This window comes from Homalodisca vitripennis, chromosome 7 (assembly GCF_021130785.1).
Source record: "Homalodisca vitripennis isolate AUS2020 chromosome 7, UT_GWSS_2.1, whole genome shotgun sequence".
Classification (NCBI taxonomy): Eukaryota; Metazoa; Arthropoda; class Insecta; order Hemiptera; family Cicadellidae; genus Homalodisca; species Homalodisca vitripennis.
The window spans coordinates 125895459-125916075 of record NC_060213.1 but is presented as its reverse complement, the minus strand read 5'-3'; the positions used below and the strand labels follow the sequence as shown (position 1 = coordinate 125916075).

The following is a 20617-nucleotide window of genomic DNA, read 5'->3' as shown; positions in this document are numbered from 1 at the left end:
AGACACTCTTTTTTATCCAAGGGGACTGCAAACATTGGGGGTTTATTTCCCAGTTTCAAAGCTGATTGTAAAGCTTTAAGCTCAGAGACAACGCCCAATCTTGTTTCAACATCTGGGAGAGAACTACTATTTACAACTGAGCTTGTTATGTTAGATTTCTTGTGTTTCAAGTTTTCTTGTTCAAGTATTGCATTTTTTTCATATATTTAGCTGCTTGTAAGGAAATGCTGAAAACATTCTTTCTGTTTCTTGAGCTAACTTTTTTACGTTTTGTTGGTGTATAATTAGGTGAAGTAGTAGTATTTGTATCAAACAAATCATAGGATAACTGCTTATTTTCTATGACTGATTTAGTGTTCTGTGTATTGTTTTGGAGGGCTTCAAATGCATTTTCAATTCTATCCTGCCTTATTTTAATTTTAGTCATTTCGAGGAGCAGAGAGGAGTTAGAACCATGAGCTGAAGATTCAGTAAAGTCTGTCTGTGTTTCAGTACTTCTGTAAATTTTGTCTGTTAAAGTAGGAGATAATTCAGCACTCTTTTTGAGTTGAAGTGAATTATTCTACCATTGACAGGTTCCCTTGTTTAGTGGCACAGTGAAGAGGTGTATCTCCTTCCATGTCTTGGGTGTTCACATCCGCTCCTTTGGTGAGCAGCAGCTCAACAACTTCTTTGAAATTTATGTACACTGCCATATTAATGTGAGAATTGCCATCTATATCCGACCGATTGATCTCTGCTCCTTTTTCTAGATGAGCATTGTTCATATTTTAACTATTGACCAAGCAGGCCCAGTGGAAGGGTATCTGCTGTATCGCATCACACTTATTATAAATGTAACAAGAATCAACAATAAATGTATAATTTACCAGACACCACAAAACTACAAACAAATAAATATATCTTAAAAACTATACACAAATAAATTAAGCATTGAGGTAATATGCACTTCTGACATCTATGGTTTGAATCTTGAAACCGCGCATTGCACTGGGCCACCAAGCGGCTCATGGCCCTCGCTATGAATACAATTGACAAAACGTTAAGATATTTTTTTCTGAAAATAAATTACTCACCCGATCAATCTTTCTAATTTGATACACATTGCGGACTGTGTGTCTCTGACTTACTATCACCGCCTGTAGCACGCTTGGGTAGGTACTACCATAATGGATGATACCATACCTCAAAGTGCTTTCAAACCATGCAATATATACCTGTTTTAATTGATCTCGTCTAACAAACTCTCGCATGTAATATAAGGAGTAATTAATTTTCCTCAACTTTCCATTCAAGTAGACTACGTGTGAATCCCACTTCAAGTGGTGATCTATGATCAAGCCCAAATATTTAGTGTAGTTTACAACTTCAATACTACTACTACATTCACATGAATATGTACACAAACGCTCATGACACCTAAAATCAAATCTGTTTTCGAGATCAGTTTTTGATTTTTCATAATGAAAAAACAAAATGCATTTTGACTTAGACGTGTTAAATCAGCAGCTTATTTTTAATTAGCCATTGTGATATTGTCTCCATATCCTTACTTAAATTTTTCCTTAGAATGTCTCTATTAAAATCGGAGCATACCAGTGCTGTGTCATCCGCATAAGCAAAAATAGAAGATTCTAATGAAAGGAATAACAAGTCGTTTATATAAATTAAAAATATCAAGGGGCCAAGAACACCACCTTGTGCTGTTCTATATTGTAATTCCAACACATCACTCAATACACCATTAATCTTAACTACTTGATTTCAAAATACCTTCGATCCCATATTTTTTTAACTTGACAATTAAAATTTCAATATAGAGTGAATCAAAAGCCCTGTTAAAATCCAAATACACAGCAGCAGTGTACTTATGCTCATCCATTGATGCAGTTATGCTTTCCACATGTTTTTTGTATGGCCAGATCTGTACCTTTACCATGCAAAAACCCATACTGATTTTTTGAAAACCAGTCTCTATCAAGAAAATACAACTGTAATTTATTTTTAACAACCGCTTCAAAAATCTTACCCATCGTATTTATAAGAGAGACAGGTCTATACGAAAATACTTCATAACCATCACCAGCCTTAAAAATAGGCACAGCACACGCAATCTTAAATTTATCAGGAAATATTCCTTTCTCAAGCAACTTATTAAAGATATTACACATTATAGGAGCACATATGTTTAAATTTCTCTTTATTGTAATTATACTGATACCATCAGTTCCGCAACTACGCTTGTCGTGCAAATTACAAATCACTTTAAGAATTTCATAATAATTTATCTTCATTTTATTAAAAAACACTTCATATTCTTGATTGTCCTCAAAAAACAAAAATCACTTCCAAATGATTCAATTCTTAATTTAGCTACCAAACTACCAAAATAATTATTGAATTCATTCGCCACCACATACTCATTATCCTCCACCAAACAACCTGATCTAATGATCAGGCCTAGTGCTACCACAGATGGAATCGTCAATCAAAAGAATTGTTTACTAGAATTGTAATATCACCTTTAGTTAGTATTATAAATAAATCATTTCAAGAAGGAAAATTCTCGTCCGCCATAAAAAATTAGTAAGGTATACCCAAAACACAAAAGGGCCAACTAAAAATGTTAAAAAACTACAGACCCATCTCTCTCATTTCCACTTTCTCCAGAATCCTGGAAAAAATTGTTCTAGCTAGATTAATGGCATACCTTTTTCTCATTATTTCTTTTTACCTGAGGTAAAAAGAAGAATTGTCCCCGCGCTTAAACCTAAAATGGACCTTTGCGCCTCCCTTACTTATATTTGTGTCCTCAGAATCTGAGACTTTTATAGAATCCAATCAGATTTGAGTGCTCCTGTTCTCTTATGTCTTTGGGGCTGAGGAGATATACTCCCAGGAATCTTTTCTGAATTTTTGATATGGCAGGACAATTTAGCCAAATATGCTCTGCTGATTCCTCCTCTTCTCCGCAGAATCTGCATTTGTCAGTCTGGCTAAGGTCCACCCTCATAAGATGTTTCCTTAGGGAACATGCCATGTCCCGTCAACATCCCTCATGTCATTCTTATATCCTCTTTACTCTAATCTAGGAGAGATGCCCATCCTTTAGCATAAGGAGAGATACAACATTTTAGATTTTCTTAATCCTGAGGCTCTACTCCAATTAAAGTTTCTTATCCTCTTTTCCCATGACCTTCCACTATGACACCAGTTGCTTATGAAATTTAGTTCTTCTTGAATTAGGTGTTCCAGCATGCCTTTTTTCCCTTGACCATAAGCACAAGATCGTTCGCATAACATAGTCACAGATAGACTGAGTGGGAGTACTAGTAAGGTTTCATCCCTAATATGTTTGTACGAGTTGGGTTGAGTCTGATCCCTATTTTTTCTTTCTGCACGAACACCACCAGTGCCGTCCTCCATTTTTTTGGAATATATCCTAAGACGTAGCAGCTTCTTATGAATGTCTTAGAAAGGCACACCTTACTCATCACCTCTCAACTGACTACCAACTTGGCTGTTGGGAGAATAAGTCGACGTCTACAGCTTTAATAGCACTAACTGAGTTTGTCTTAGACCAGTTAGAAAATGAACAATACACTTCTGACAAAATTTGCTAGACTAAAGCAAGGCTTTCGACTGCCTGGGACATGACTTGATATGCAGTAAACTTGAACGACTAGGAATAAGAAACTCACCTCTAGAATCGTTCAAAAGCTACCTAACAGGACGCTCCCAAATTGTGGGACTGAAAAACTTATCAAATGATGCTACAACAAACTGCAGATCTTCAAAAAGTGAGCTGACAAGAGGAGTCTCACAAGGCTCAGTATTAGGCCCGATTATTTTCATCTTGTTTACTAACGAGTTCCCCAAGCAAATTGCGAGTGATAATGCCACTGCAATCATGTATGCAGACGACACAACAGTTTTACTCAACGACTATACACCTCAAGGCGTTTACCTTAACTTAAGATCAGTCTTAAGCAAATCATTCCTTTACTCAACGAACAATAACCCTTCCAAAACCACATCTCTAAATTTCAGTAAGAAAAAAACATGCCTCAAATAGATGATGTAACAATAGAAACCTATATAAAAATTCTGTGTTATACCTAATAACAAATTAACATGGACAGATCATATAGACCACCTGTGCAAAAAAAAATCAGTGCTGGAATTTATCTTGTCCGAAGAATTAACTACATTGGTGGACTCTCTGCAGCCAAGACAGCTTACTTCGCCCTAATGCAATCGCACCTTAGTTATGGCTTGACAGCATGGGGAGGAACTTCAGCACACAATATGAACCAAATCCTTATTTTACAGAAAACACACTTAAGAATTTTTGCTACTCTTGACTCTCTACAGACTTGCAGACCAGCTTTAACCAAACTAGGAATCTTACAGTGATGGCTCTCTACAAAGAAACCATGACCTACACCACTATAACACTCGTCATGGCTCCAAGCGGTCCTTCCGGTAAATCAAACTACTCTCTAGAAGAAAAAAACCTTCTTATGCAGGCTATAAACTGAGGAACCACCTACTGGACTGCCTGAGAGACGTTACTGGCAATAAGCTGCACCAGGAGCTCAAGAAGTGGTTAATCAAAAGACCGGTCTACTCATTAAAGGAATTTTTTTTAAACACATCATGATGCGGATCCCCTCCACGTGGACTGCGTCAATTTGTCACGAGATCTGCCCCTCGTAGTTGTGTCAATTTGCTGTGTGTCGGTTTTTTAGTGTTGTTGACGCCCCATGTAATTGTGCGCCTTTTTGTTACCAGTCCCACGTTGCTGTACCATTTTGCTCCGGATGGTGTTGGTCGCCATCTTGCTCAAAATCTGCCCAAAGCTAGCTGCGTCCCCTTGATACTGCTTAAAACTCTGCCACCTTCCAGATAAACAAATTGCTGTCCCAATTCTCTCCCAATCACTATTTAAAATGTGCTCCCTCTCATTGGTGATGTAAATTACTTCGTGTTAGCTAACTGATACTATTCCAACTTAATACCAAATTACTATTAAATTTGAATGTCTGTGGTGTTGTCACCAACAACAAGTCTATGTCTATCTCAGGTTTTTAAATACGCTGAGTAGTGATTAAAAAATTTAATATCACTCTATTAAAGTTCCTATCACACTTTTTATAAATGGGATATTCAAAGAAAAGTCAAACCAAATGACCTTGACGTTAATTTATTCCATGTTACACTGTCCATACATATTATAATTCCACTCACCTTGCTTTGATAATTTAAAAGTCTAAAATAATATCCCATCCTTCATTAAAATTTCAATACACTATATTACAGATCACTACTATCCCAGGAGAATCCACACAACCTCCTTGCTTCAAGTCTGGTAAGAGAAGACGGAATCTCCGTATAAAACTACGGATACCGATTCAAAACAATACTCATCCCCTCTCCCGTTCAAATCAGCGTCTTTACGATTAAATATAATTTGATTCTTTTCTTATAATTGTCGAAATTTATCACGTTTACTATAATTAATCAATTTAAGTCTTTCTATTTTATTTTTATTTTTTCAAAGTTTTTTATTAAAATTTTTAGCAACATGTGCTTTATGACGTCATCAATATACAAGTCATTTATCCCACAATTGGCTTTTCTGCGTAATTCTATTTACTACTTTTGTAAAAAACGAATTTTGGTTATGTTTACTTCATTTTAATTAATCAAATCTTTTCCTGTATAAAGTTTAATATATTTCTTCGTTATTAATTAAATGAATCTCAATTCCGACAACATGTGATTCACTGACGTCACAGTCTGCCGATTCACTGACGTCACAGTCTGCCGATTCACTGACGTCACAGTCTGCCAATTCCCCGCGAATATTCAAATGTCGTAATTTGACCTGTTACAATCATGTTAGTCAGTAACACGTACTTTTATGTATTTATGACAACATTGTAATTCTTAAAAAATGTGCATATTAAGAAAAAAAATATTCTATTAAGTTCTCCTATACAAAGTTTTATGACATAGGTCAGAGACTCGTATATAAACAAATCTGCTTGTTTGAAAATAACTGCATTGAGACCATTTAAGTCTCCAGCGACTATTCTTGAGGCTCACTATAATAGATAATAACTGTCCAACACTTATAGGAACAAAATTAACTTCAGTGCGAGGTTTCTTTATTACAAAGTACATAAAGTTTTAACACCAGACGGTATATTAGATAAAACATTCTTAACTTATTTTGTTTTCAAACTAACCGATATGTAATAAGTTTAAAGATCTTACTTTATTGACTGCCTATTTCAGCATGTAAATGTGATCAATGGCAATAAAGTATTTTATTTTAATTTATTGATGAAGAAATCAAACCTTAAAATAGATTGCCATTATTATGGATGGAATTGTCCTGTTGTTAGCACAAGTTATTAATAGTAGTTCAAGTCTTCTTAGGTTCGTTAAGTAACTTATTTACGTAGTGGGTTGTATACCACTACCACACAAGGAATACGCTACCCTTTGATCTTTTAGCACATCTGTCTCAGAAAAATTCCTTCTCCATGGGAATGAAACTCTACAACAACCTGCCAGCAAACCTCCAATCCAAAGAAGGCAGGGACTTTAAAGATAGCTTTACATCTAGATAACAAATAGATACTCAAAATTTAAGTACAAATGTCACCAAATCTTAAAAATCTCTTGCTTTTGAAATGTTTTCCTGATTAATTTACATCAATTTCCGTACATCCACAATATAGTTTTTATTTGAAGCTTTAAAATAAACATTCTTTCTCACCAGGGAACAGATATTTTATATTATTTTGGCTAGATTAAGATTTATTTATTCTAAAATAGAACCTTTTATTTCATTGGTATAAATCATTATAAAATAATTTTTTTTAAATACAATCTATAAAAAATCAAATTTGAATTAAAATATTTAAGAATTAGTACTACATGCCAGTTGTAATTAAAATTGTACCATACATTTGTCACAATCTAAATTGAAATTCAGTCTTGTACATGGTGGTGATGGGATTCTCCCTTAAATAGTCCCAGAAAATGTTAATCTAATCACTGATTAATCTATGTTCATTTCTGTAAATCCACATTATAGTTTTTATTTGAAGCTTTGAAATAAACTTTATTCTTTCTCACCAGGGAACAAATACTATATCTTTTTTTGATTGATTAAGACTTATTTAATCTACAACAGAACCTTTTATTTCATTGGTATAAATCATAACTTTTAAATTTAATATGAAACCAATAAAAATAAAATTGGAATAGCCCTAACTCCGGCTCTTAAATAAAGGCATATTTCATTTCATTTCAAATGGCTATGATCTTGGATTTAAAGGCTGGTCTTTAGATATTTTAATAATAATAGTTACTAAAATCTCAGAATTTTAAACTAATGCCATGGAATCATGCATTTATGATACCCAGATACATATAATAAATGGTTTGTTCTCCAACCCCAAGTTTGTAGTGGCGAAAAGAGATCTCTAGAAAGAAACTATAAATTGACTACTACAACGTTTTGCAACAATAGTGTTTGCTTAGAAACGGTTGTGTTAACTTCAGGACCTCTGAGCTCCATTAGCCTTAGAAGCTTGAATATTCTATAGAAACTACTGAAAACTGGAAAACTACTGGCATATCATGGTTTTTAATTTTAAAGTCAAAATATCTTTATATACATTTCATGCACATGGATACAATAAATAGTGTAATTACAACTAGGTTGCCATTTGAAACAAATATATTACATAAAACTATATGCATAAAATATACAATGTTTCAAAAGTCCAAAAGAGTCATATTTGTATGAAATGTATTTACGAACAGAAAAATATATAGTTTTATGGGGTTCGGAAAGAAAAATGGTAATCACTTTCCTGTTTACGGAGAAAAGGGGAAAGAGAAATTTTTACCCAATTCCAGTTACTAAACAACACAATGAAATAAATATAATAAAACTGATTCCTATTCAAATTAATGTGGTTTTTCTACCTTTAAAAAAGTGAGCTGATGTAGGACAAAGTCACTTTTTCTTCAAAATTAACCTAAAACAAAAGAAAAAACATAAAACGTTTACTTCCAACTCAACAAAGTCATTCACATCAAATTCCATTAGAATGTTACAAAAATCACTTGACGTACAAAAATAATCCATTCTGATGTAATATAACCAACATTGTACGATAAAACCTTGCACAATTTGAATAAAAAACCTTCATAACAAGAAACAAAACGATTTGTTTACAATAAACAATCTCCGCTGCACAGAGGTTAACAACAAAATCACATCTTAGAAAACCATGCAGACCAGCAACTAAACACAAGATTTAAGAAAATCAAAGACCACTAAACATTAAAAACAACTTAATGACTTTCGATTGATGTAAAGGTTTTTGAACGGTAATACTGCTTTTTGGTAGGAAAATACGAATTGACCTTTTTATTGTTGATCCCACTTTGGAAGTTACATGATCAACACCAAATGGATCAGTGGACATTTCCAAGGTTAAATATATATAATGTTTACTTGCATACATTAACATGCAAATCAGACACATACTAAAAATCAAAACACCATACACAAAATAGATATCTTGCACATGACGACAATGTACCTGACTTTTGTAGCTCAATACATAGGGTAACCTCTGAAATCTTTACAGATCTTCTTTAAATCTTAAACGCAATTCTCAGCAGTTATTTTGTTCACAATGTCGTCATTAGACAAGTAGGAGATAATTTTTCTGGAAATCTCATAGGGTACGTGTGCATCAATCACGTGGATAAGAACACCCTGAGCAGCATTCAACAAAGCAACGCGTTTCTCAGCATGTCTGAACATTGCTCTCAAAAGGACAGTGTATAACGGGAACTCTGTTTCAAACTCAGACGAGTATATAGCTTCACACATTTCAACATTTGATAAAAATGTAGGGTCTTCATATTTGGAAAACACATCAAGTACGGATTGAATGCCAAATCTGGTTATTTTCAACTTTGTCAATTCTTCGGAGCACAATGTTTTGTATCCCTCTAGAGAATAGTTAGAGCATGTATAACTTGCCTTGTAAGCGAGTTGTAAATTAACACATTGCAATTTAATAAGGTGTTTAATCAAACCATCCCCAGGAACCCACTTCTTAGCCGCTATGGACAAAGGTGTATTTCCATCCTCATCTGTAATAATCAGCGATGCCCCCCAGTCGAGTAAATCCTCCACAACATCGTTCTGACTGTCGTCCAGTCCATGGACAATCAGATGTAAAGGTGTGCTGCCACTGTGATCCTGAGCATTCACCTCAGCACCGTACAGTAACAACAGTCTTACAATACACCTATGAGACGACTTGGCAGCTATGTGCAAAGCGGTGTAACCATTGTTGTTCTTAAGGTTCAATTTAGCTCCATTATTTAACAGCATCTCTACTATATGCAGGTACCTACTTATAGTAGCATAGTGTAGAGGTGAACATCCTGCCATGTCTTGGGTATTCACATCAGCTCCTCTAGTAAGCATTAATGCAATACCTTCCTTGAATGTTATGATTGCTGCCACAATAAGAGGAGATCTCCTACACTTTTTTTAACAATGGATCAACCATTGACCTCCATATGTACGTCAGGGGCTCCATGACATAAAAAATCAGCAATAACAGTTAGGATTAGTGAGACAGCCTGAATTTATGGACCGTATAAGAAAAATGCCTAAATCTGATAGTGACAGTGAAGGTGAAGTGGTACATGACTCTGATGCCAATCCTGACTTTGTTTTGCCAAATAACAGACCTAATAGTGAGAGTGAAGTCTTTTTCAAAAATTGAGAATAATCTGGCACCTATATTTGATGAGCGTTGACCTAATTTACCTAATGCTGTAGTGATTGGACCCCAAAAAGTAGATGAGATTCCCCAGAATTTGCCTTATACTGAAGAAAACGAACCTGAACCAGAAATCGAGGTTGCTGAATATTTGTTGCCAAAGTATGTATTTGGCAGATTACGGAAAAAAATTAGGTCCACCTTACCCCTGGACTACTAAAGAACCGCCTAGACCTGTTAAGACACCAGCACATAGTGTGATTAGAGGTTTACCTGGTCTAACTGCTGTGTCAAGGGCTTTGGGATTTCAACCTGATAGGGTAGCCATTTGGAATCTATTGTTTGACACAAATATGATAAGTGGAACATACAAATGTTAAGTTGTTGTCAGTAAGAGAAAATCTAGGCTCCAAAATGGAAAAGAGAAACTATTGCTACACAGATGACATCGAAATCAATGCCTATATTGGCTTGTTACTATCGTCTAGCATTCTGAAGACCACCAATGAACAAATGACACGTCATGTGCCTGATTAGTTTCTGTTTTGGGTTTGGTTGTTTACCAGAGTTGTATTAACCAATAAAGAAAATGCCATTGCTTGAGGTTTGTATTTTTTCATCTGCAGAGACTCACAAAAATGATTTTTTTTTTTTGGATTTTTACTAGATTTGAATAATCACATTTAAATTTTCTGACTTTTCTTATAGAAGCTTGAGATTATTGTATTCAATTTTTAGATTGTCACTTCTATAACGTTGATAGCAAAGACAACTCTCTTTAAAACTACAAGGTTCTTGACTAATACCATTTATACCAAAGTGTATAACATTTACCTAACGACATTACACTAGGTGACGAATCAGAGATAATGCACAAACTCCTGTTACAATACTCACTACAAATAAAGTGACTAAAATCTCACATACTCCTTTAATCTGTACATTCTGAGGAATCAGAAAAATAATAGTGTAGGTGCATTTACCTAATTGTATTCTGTTCAACAGCGGAATACTTAGTAACAAAACATTTTCCAATTCTCACAACCACTGCTTTACTATAGAAATAATAATTGAAATTGATTCTCAGTTACGATATAGCCTTTTTGTATGGGTTCGAACAACTGTTACGACTCTTCAACAAATCCTCATTATACAAAAAAGTGTGTTCAAATTTTGAGTAATAAAAGGTCTCTAAAGGAACGCTGAAGAATTTTATTCAAATCCTTGAAGATCCTTACTGTTGTTTCACTTTATATTCATGACATGATAATGAACGCTTATAGAGAAAATTCGCAGAGGAAAGGGAATGTACACTGCAACAACACAAATTATAGATTACCCTTCAACCGTTCAGCACATCGCATGAGGCTGTCTGAACAAAAACCCTTCTGCATGGGAATGAAACTCTACAACCACTAAAAACAAACCTCCGATCCAAATGAGGCAGGGACTTCCATCCAAGACGACTTTAAACTGACAGCACCTGGAACGACCTGATTACTCAATAGAAGAGTCCTTACAAAAGGCGTTTAAAACACTTAGTGCAACATTTCGAATATTGATGTAGGCTACACTTAACTGAATCCTATTCCCTGATGTAGGCTCATAGTTTTAGAAATACATACAAAGTGAATGACACAACCCCCCCCAATTTAGTTTTCAATCGCAAAAACACATTAAATGCAGATAAATTCAAATAGATACTTAAAATGTTAGTACTTAACTGATATATCAGTAGAAAATATTAATCTTAAAAATCTCATGTTTCTACGTTTTCCTGATTAATCTATGTTATGGAAACAGAAAACTTGTATGGACATTTTCCATTGTTTAGTATTGGAAAAAAATCAGTAACATTACATTTCAAGATGAAATGTATGTTAAATTAACATTTAACATAAATTAAAATCATTCTACAGTACGTGTTAATGTACAATACATAACCAGAACATTTACAGAAAAGATTTTAAATTCTGTAAATCCACAGCGCAATTTTTATTTAGATATTTGGTTCTTCTCACCTACAAGGGTACAAGTTCTTTTTCTTCTTTTGAATAGATTAAGATTTATTTAAGTTAGTATGCAAAAGTCCAATTAAAATAAAGATATTTAAGAATTATAAATGCATGTGTAATGTTATTACAATTTTACCACACATTTAAGTTTAGTCATTTAAAAATTTAATGTTTATAACAAAACTGAAATTCATTCTAGTCTTGTACATATGTTATGGTGGCATAACAAAGGGGAGAATGGTGGGTAAAGATACCACCACCCTCCAAAAAAAGTCCTACAAATTTTAATAAAATTTAAGTAAAACATAATTCCAACTTATTGTAAATAGAGCAGTTAAATGTTTTATCTTGTAATAGGCATATCTAATTTATTAAAATTAGATTTTAATAAATTTACAAATTAACAAATAAACGTCTTTTAATTTGGGTCAAATCTCTTATTTCAGCATTATTTTTATTTTACATATTCAAAGATGGTGTAATGGCTAACGTCAGCAGCAACTAATACGAGGTTTATTACAATCATAACAAGGCTACACGATGCCCATAGAACAATGAAATAGGCTATTACTCTGCACAAGAAAAGTAGTTCCACTTTTAGTTTTATAACTTTATGATTATGATTGTGCAACCCTTTAAACCTCATATTGTTTTCTTTATGGGGCCCTTTACATTACAATAGGTTCATAAACTTAAACTCGTATTTCGCCACTGTCCAAAGTAGGCTAATTACCTAACTTAAATATAGGACATAAAAGTTTCAAAACTCCAGAATGGCCACATTTAAGATATTTAGTTCTAAACACAATAAGGCCTATATAAGTTTTTTTTTGTTAGAAAAGAAAACTGGTAATAATTTTTACTTTATAGGGAACAGCACATGTGGCTAATAATTACCCAATGTCAGTTGCTAAGCAACACTATGGGCTTAATGAAATAAGCTTAATGAAATGACTCTCGTACAAATTAATGTGTTTCCTACCTTTTTATAAAGTTAACTGGTGTAGAACATTATATACTCTACTGTATGTTTTTTTACTTTACTGTAATTGTTTTTTTTTTAATTAACTCAAACAAAAGAATTCAACATAAAACTTCCACTTCAGACTTAACAGTCAGTCACATCAGATACAATTACAATGATAGGAATGTTATTTTACTTACGAGGATCATTCATTCTGAAGTATAATATTCAACAGTACATAATAAAACTTTGCACACTTATAATAAAAAAATTCCAACCACAACAAAATTATTGTTTACAAACAACGATCCACACTGCACGAAGGAAAGAGGTAAACAACAAAATCACATCACATTCACAACTGGGATGGGATATGACATCCCGGTCCCGGATATACAGAAAGATTGGTAACTGAAAACAGGAGCTAGGAAAATCAAAGACCACTAAACATTAAAAACAACTCTGACTTTAGATTGATGTATAATACGTAGGTTTTTGGCCGGTAATGGTGAGTTTAACATTACAATACGAATCGAAACAAATTAAAATAAATTTTTTTGCAAATTACGTAAATTTATGTAACTTTTGTTGCTAGATACACCTCTGAAATATTCACAAATACTCCTTTGGTAATTAAAATCTAAAATTATTCTTTTACCAGCAGTTATTATTATTACAATGTCTTCATTAAATATGTAGGAGATAATTTTCTTGAAACCTCATGGGGCAAGTGAGCATCACTCAGATGAATTAAAATACCCAGAGCAGTATTCAACAAATGAACGCGTTTCTCCGTATGGGTAGGGTACGATAAGCGGACCCGGTTTTTTATATCGAAGAATATAGTCATTGATAACTAATATTCGCATATCAAATCCTGGGATATCAATCGATATAAAAGTACCTATAGTACTCAATAACAATCATGTGTTTTAAATTAAAATATGAATTTAATATTTACAGTGATCAAACAAATTATTATAACCCAAAATTATGAAAACTGAAGACGACCCTATTTACTCCTCTCACAGTTACAGTTGTTTTTTCCCACAAATTTCACATAATGGGTTATAAGGTACGAGTCTAAAATGTTTAAGCCACGAAAAAGCAACGTCATGTAGTTTTCTAAAATTGACTGCCATTTTTTAATAATCAGAATTACTTATTTAAAATTGAAATACTATCCTACATATTTATTTATAGAGTGTTTACAGCTGTTGATATAAATCCTGGGATTATTTAAGTTAATAGTTCGAAATAATAATTCATGTCAGTATCGATTGATTGTAATAGATGGTTACAGTGATTAAGTAATATCGTTTGCCAAGACGACCATATTTACTCCTCTCACAGTTACAGTTGTTTCTATCCCACAAATTTCACATAATGGGTTATAAGGTACGAGTCTAAAATGTTGAAGCCACGAAAAAGCAACGTCATGTAGTTTTCTAAAATTGACTGCCATTTTTAATAATCAGAATTACTTATTTAAAATTGAAATAGGCTACTATCTTACATATATTATTTTAGAGTGTTTACAGCTGTTGATATAGATTATTTAAGTTAATAGTTCGAAATAATAATTCATTCAGTATCGATTGATTGTATAGATGGTTATGATTAAGTAATATCGTTTGCCAAGACGACCATATTTACTCCTCTCACAGTTACAGTTGTTTCTATCCCACAAATTTCACATAATGGGTTTTAAGGTACGGGTCCAACATGTTGAAGCCACGAAAAAGCAACGTCGTGTAGTTTTCTCAAATGGACTGCCATTTTTAATAATCAGAAATACTTATGTAAAATTGAAATATTATCCTACGTGTATTATTTTAGAGTGTATAAAGCTGTTGAAATAGATTACCTATTTAAGTTAATAGTTCAAAATAATAATTCATGCAGTATCGATTGATTGCATAGATTGTATGATGGTTATGATTAAGTAATATCTTTTGCCAATTCCGATATAAAAACCGGGTCCGCTTATCGTATCCTACCCCTCAGCATGTCTAAACATTGCTTTTAAAAATATAGTGAGTATAACATCACACATTTTACTGTTTTCAAATTGTAAGGTCTTCATATTTGGAAAACATATCAAGTACAGATTGATTGCCAAATCTGGTTATTTTCAACTTTGCCAATCCTACAGAACAGAATGTTTTGTATCCCTCTATACAGTAGGTGGAGCACATGTAACTTGTCTCATAGGTGAGGTTTACACCAACACACTGACATTTAATAAGGTGTTACATGAAACCATCGATAGGAACCGACTTGGCCGCTATAGTCTAATGTGTATCTCCATTCTCATTTCTGATAATCAGCGATGCCCCCAGTCAAGTAAATCCTCCACAAGATCGTTCTGACTGTCGTCCAGTCCTTGGAGAATCAGATGTTAACGTTGTGCTGCCACTGTGATCCTGGGTATCCACCTCGGCACTGTACAATAACTACGATCTTACAACAGACCTTTGAGATGTCTTGGCAGCTATGAGTAGGGCCGTGTAGCCCTTGTTCTTAAGAAGAGACCTTATCCTACACTTATCCACACAATTTATAGCCGCTTTTTTTCTAGAAGAGCACTGATCATAATTTTACTTTTAATAGAGAGCAGCTCACGTGCTGACTCCAATCACGCACATTAATTTGGAGACCTCTATCCAATAGCTAAGCCACACCTTGCACAAAATTTCCGGTACTTTGGGATTATACCGACCACACTAGTATGAAGAACACAAAAATAGAAATTTATAGAAACAAACATGATAGAACGAAAAAAACAACTCTTCAATTACAAAATTACAAACTTACAAGCATTTCCAGGTATTGTGATCGGTATTGTTGTCGCTGTTATCTTATCTTTCTCGAGAATCCTGATTACGGCAGGCCGCGCGGCATCACGTGATTTGCACGGTACATAATTGCCTTTCCATTACAATTCAATTTATATTTCTGATTAGCCCCTCTAGAATTTGATATTTTACTGATAGGTACTATCTCGAGGGATGTTTTTCTTTCGTCGACATCAGCGCGGGGCAGCACCGAAGGTGCTGCCAAAGCCCGCGCTGATGGCCGGAGGCACTCGCATTTTGGGTGGCGGAATGTGATCAAGAATAAAAACAAGTTTTTAGTGTTTTTTTTAATAAAGAGTTTAGTTTGGTAAATGATTGTTTTTGTTGAATTTTTTGTGTTTGGAGAAATGTAGAGGTAAAACACGGAAGTACAACAAAGCGATGCACCAGCTGAACGGGCGGCGAGACTGCAATCACGTTATCTACTAGACGCTCGACTTTTACCTCTGTCTGAGGATGGGGAGGGGTTTGCGATAAGACAATTCCTGTTTTATATTGACGAAATATTGTTCTACGCTAATCTAGTAATCAGTAGAAACGAAATGTGAAATAACGATTCATGTCTGGGTGTGGTCGGTATAATCCCAAAGTACCAAATTTCCGCACACACCCCAGTGTAGAGGGCGGCGCATATAGTTATCAACTGCATCAATGTTTTCTTTTCCGGTGTTTAGTAGACAATGAAGGTCTTTTATTTTACAGTTTACCAAAGATTCAATAATAAGTGGTAAATTATTGATTGACATACCTGTAAATAAGTTAACTTATAAGCTTAATATAACAAAGGGAAATAAAAACAAATGCGCTTTAAGGGGAGCCGGAAGGGGAATTCTTTTTTTTTTTTTTAAAATAAGTTTTTTATGTTACTTGATAGCTCTAAGCTTCCTGTTTAAGAAAATATATTATAACATAATACCATTAACATTCGTAAATATGTAGAAAAAAATAATAAACCCCCTGCACCCGATTTTCCCAGTGGGGATGCGTGGTTTTTATACAGTATATGCGTACATAACATCAGGGCAATAGTGCTGAGTATTATGTTGGCAGTACTGTTTGCTAATAGGCTGTCTTCTACTGTCTGCTGTTGAAATATTAGCAGCTGAATAGTGTTTTACAAATCCGTGGTTATGAGGCTGAGGGCATTGAAATAATCGTACGGTAAGACGAAACTTGAGGATGGTAAAACTATGGGTGGCAAAAAGAGGCTGACTAACGTGCAAATAGATAAGCTACAAGAATATTACGGCCTAGCCATCAGAAGAGGTGGAGATGATGTAAATGAAATGAAAAGGAATGTGTGGGCAATATTCTTCCATAAGATATCAACCGATAATGAGCCGCAACACAATTTGTGCCCTGCTGGACCTGAATCCTCGTGCGGATATAACAAAGCAGTAAATAATCTTACATAAAAACATAAAGATAGCCTACCCTATGACATTATGCTGGCAGTTAAAAAGATATTCCAAGACTTGGCTGATCCTGATCTCTTGAGAAAGTGTGTTCATCAAAAACTCAAAATCAAAATAAAAGCTTTGTTACATCGTGTGGTCCAAGATTTCCAAAAATGTATTTGTGAGATACAACACTCTACAACTTGGTGTATATGATGCTGTTTTAGCATTCAATGATGATTTTTGCAGCAAGCTAGCCATTTACAATGAGTTGGGTATAAAATTGAAATGTAAAGCAGTAAGCGTGCTTCGCAACCTGGATGCGACGCGGTTGAGAAAGGCGAACATGGCAGCCCAAAAAATGACCCGAGAGGCCAGGATTGCCAAAAAAAGGAGGAAGCTAGCTTTTGAGGATGAGGAAGAGGCAGCTGATGATCCACAATATGGTGCTGGGATGTTTTGAAGCACTTAGCCCCTTAGAATGAGTATTTTTAAGTTTACTCACGATTTTCCGAAAATGTAGTTTTTTACATAAAGGTACATTTTTCTCAGAAACCATTCAAGATACAGAGCTGATATTTTTTTACATATACCTTATATATATACCTACAAATGGATGCAACTTCAGTTCCATTACTGTTCATTGAAGCAATAAAAAAATATATATAATCGTAAAAACATGAAATATATAAGCGTATACAAAAAAATTCAAATATACATGAAATATTTTTGGCAAAATTATGATAGAGCATCCATGTCTCCATAATTATATGCATAATATTGCATAAAAAACTCAACTACCTATCTCTGATACTTTCTGAGAAAAATGTTCCTTGAGTTGGCAAATTTAACATGGGACGGTAACCCCCTTCCGTCTCCCCTTAAATCCATTCCTTTCGAGATAAATCTGAACAGTTGCTACATTACTATAAACACTACCACTCGTTAAATATTAAAATAGTTAAATCAATAGAATCGCTTTAAATGACTGACTATTTGTATGGTGTAAGGTCTATTTGAAACAGATTAAGGTAAGGAACATATTGTTACAAATGTTAAAGTCAGATGTCGACATATGGATTCTTTTTGTAGAGAAACTCCTAAAAGAAAAGTGACAATTCATAATGGAGAAATTTCTTTAATTATATTCAAGAAGATTCCATTGTAATATAATGTTGAATATCTCCAGCTTATACAGTGTATGGTGTTTAAAAAAATATATGTTGTGTTTGGTTCCAGTGATAAAAGTAAAATTTTGTACTTAAAACTTAAATCAAATAAATGCCACGGTTGGTGTATTCTTAAAGCAGCAAAGGTTTAACTGTGTATCGCTTACAATGTACTGATGAAACAAGATGATTCAATTTTATACTGTTATAAAAATAGTAGTGATATAAGTGTTCCAGTTGTAGGAATTTGTACCTCGGATTCCATTAACGGACATTTTTAATGAACTAAAGAATAATAAATTAGAGTGAAAAATTGGTTTTTGTAGGTAGTGTCCTTATTCAGTTACCAATTAGTACTCAATGAAGCTTAATTAATTGAGTATTGATCCATTAAATAAATGCAAACTGTAAAGTTGTTAAAAGTTTTTGGGGAGCTCCACTTGTGACATTAATTTATACCTACTATTACTAATTTTAACTCCTGTGAAGCGTTTTAGAGTAGTAGTTTGAGTATAATAAGCATCCAAATGGTTATCCCTGGATAACATAAATATAAGTGGTTGCGGATTTTAAATATATTTCTCACTTTTATAAGACCTTAACAAAGAACTTTCAAATTGATCTGTGATTGTATTAGAGATTTTCTTATCCTCATGGGAAATAGAATTACTGCACCATGAAACAGTTGGAAAAAAAAACACTTATCCATTTAGTTATAGAGTCTGTTTTATCTTACAACCATATAAAAGATTTTACTTTTTTCTAACAAACTACTTTATTCTACTATGTTTTTGCCAGCTAGCTGTTATTAAGTATTGTTGATAATTTAGTTGGCATTACAGATTTAGACTGTATGCCCCCAGTACGAACTTTTAAAACTATACTATTGTTCCTAAATTAGGATTAAGAATATATAGACTGTGCAGACATATCAATAACTTAAGTTTAACTTGTATGTTTGACCAAGCTTTGAAAAGTACAAAACATGTACTTTTACAATACGTATACGTACGTTTTTGTTATGTTGTTGAAACATTGTATTTTAAAGTTTGTTTATAATAATACTATTTTGACGAAGAGGTTTTGTTTTACTTACAAAGTACATACCTTAAACAATCTGTGTTGGTAGACTGCCAATACTCTGTAATGTTGTTGAATCCTGGACACTATTGTTTTAACAATTTAAAATTACTGACAATTATTTTTAGACGTAGAATTATGAAACGTGTTGCATTTAAAAGAAATAACAAATAAATGCTTTTTAGTTTTTCAATATTTTTATGGGTTATTTAGAATAAAATTTAAGCTTCATAGTTTAAATATTCAAAAAATATCCACTATATAAAGAAGCTAAAAAGAATTTGGGTATGTATTAACTATATCATTAAAACGAGACATCTCCCTTAATGCTATGATAACTTAGTGGTTTGGAAAGATGACATTTTTCAAAAACCAAGTTGCGGTATATATCTATTAAAAACGGTTTGAAAATATTAAAAAAAACTTTGATAATGTATGTTTTTCACAATTAAGACTTATAATTTTGCACCAGTAATCATGTATGAAAATATAAGGGTCATTCAGAAAGTTTTGAGATATATGAACAGTTTTTGTGCTACTTACTAAACATTACGCATGTTCAAAGTAATCCCCTCAAGCGTCAATGCACTTTTGAACTCAAATTTTCCACTTGTTAAAAGCAACCAGGTACACAATTTGGAATGGAGTCAAAGTATTTGTAGATCTTACCATCAAGTGTCAAGCATATAAATGTTTCTTCGTATTGAAGAATAACCAGAAGTCGCACTTGGTGAGGTTGGGTAAATAAAGAGAGTGCACCATCATTTTGATGAATTTTCAGCCAAAAAGCTCCAAAGTATTTGTATCAGTGTGAGAAGAGGCATTTCTGTGGTGCAGTAAACCCTTTATGTTCAGGAGAACTTCTGGGAAGCAATATTATTCAGTGTACCAACTTGTTGTGATATATATATATCTCTCTCTCCCCCTTCCTGATTTAGAAAGATAATTATATACTACAATATTATTCCCACAATCATTAAATAAGTATGATGTCCGACCTCTTGGATCATAGCATGTACACGTTCAACAATATCTTGAATGACAGAGTAGTGCAGCCTTTCTGAATGTATTTTGTCTTGAAACAAATTACGATGTCTACAATATTCCAAATATCATTTAAAAACAGTAGCCAAAACCAATTTTGAGATGTTCAAAGTACCGTACCCCTTTTGACTCAAACCGAGTTAAAAATTGTAGATAAACAGCTTGATAATGCTCTCTTGACAATTTTACGAAACTGATCTTTTGGAACAGACGACATTAGGATACTGCAGAACCCAAGATGCTATCAGGTACTA

General features: G+C 33.7%; 1 protein-coding gene across 1 annotated transcript in view; it reads right to left on the bottom strand.

The window, feature by feature from the left end:
- The window catches only part of LOC124366879, a 68536-nt gene that overhangs the window by 31288 nt on the left and 16631 nt on the right, over positions 1–20617 (bottom strand). Inside the window, exons 4-5 of the mRNA XM_046823478.1 lie at positions 10043–10070; positions 8702–9590 (exon numbers count right to left, since the gene is read on the bottom strand). Coding sequence (XP_046679434.1) covers positions 8702–9590; positions 10043–10070 — 917 coding nt within the window. The remainder of the gene's footprint in view (positions 1–8701; positions 9591–10042; positions 10071–20617) is intronic.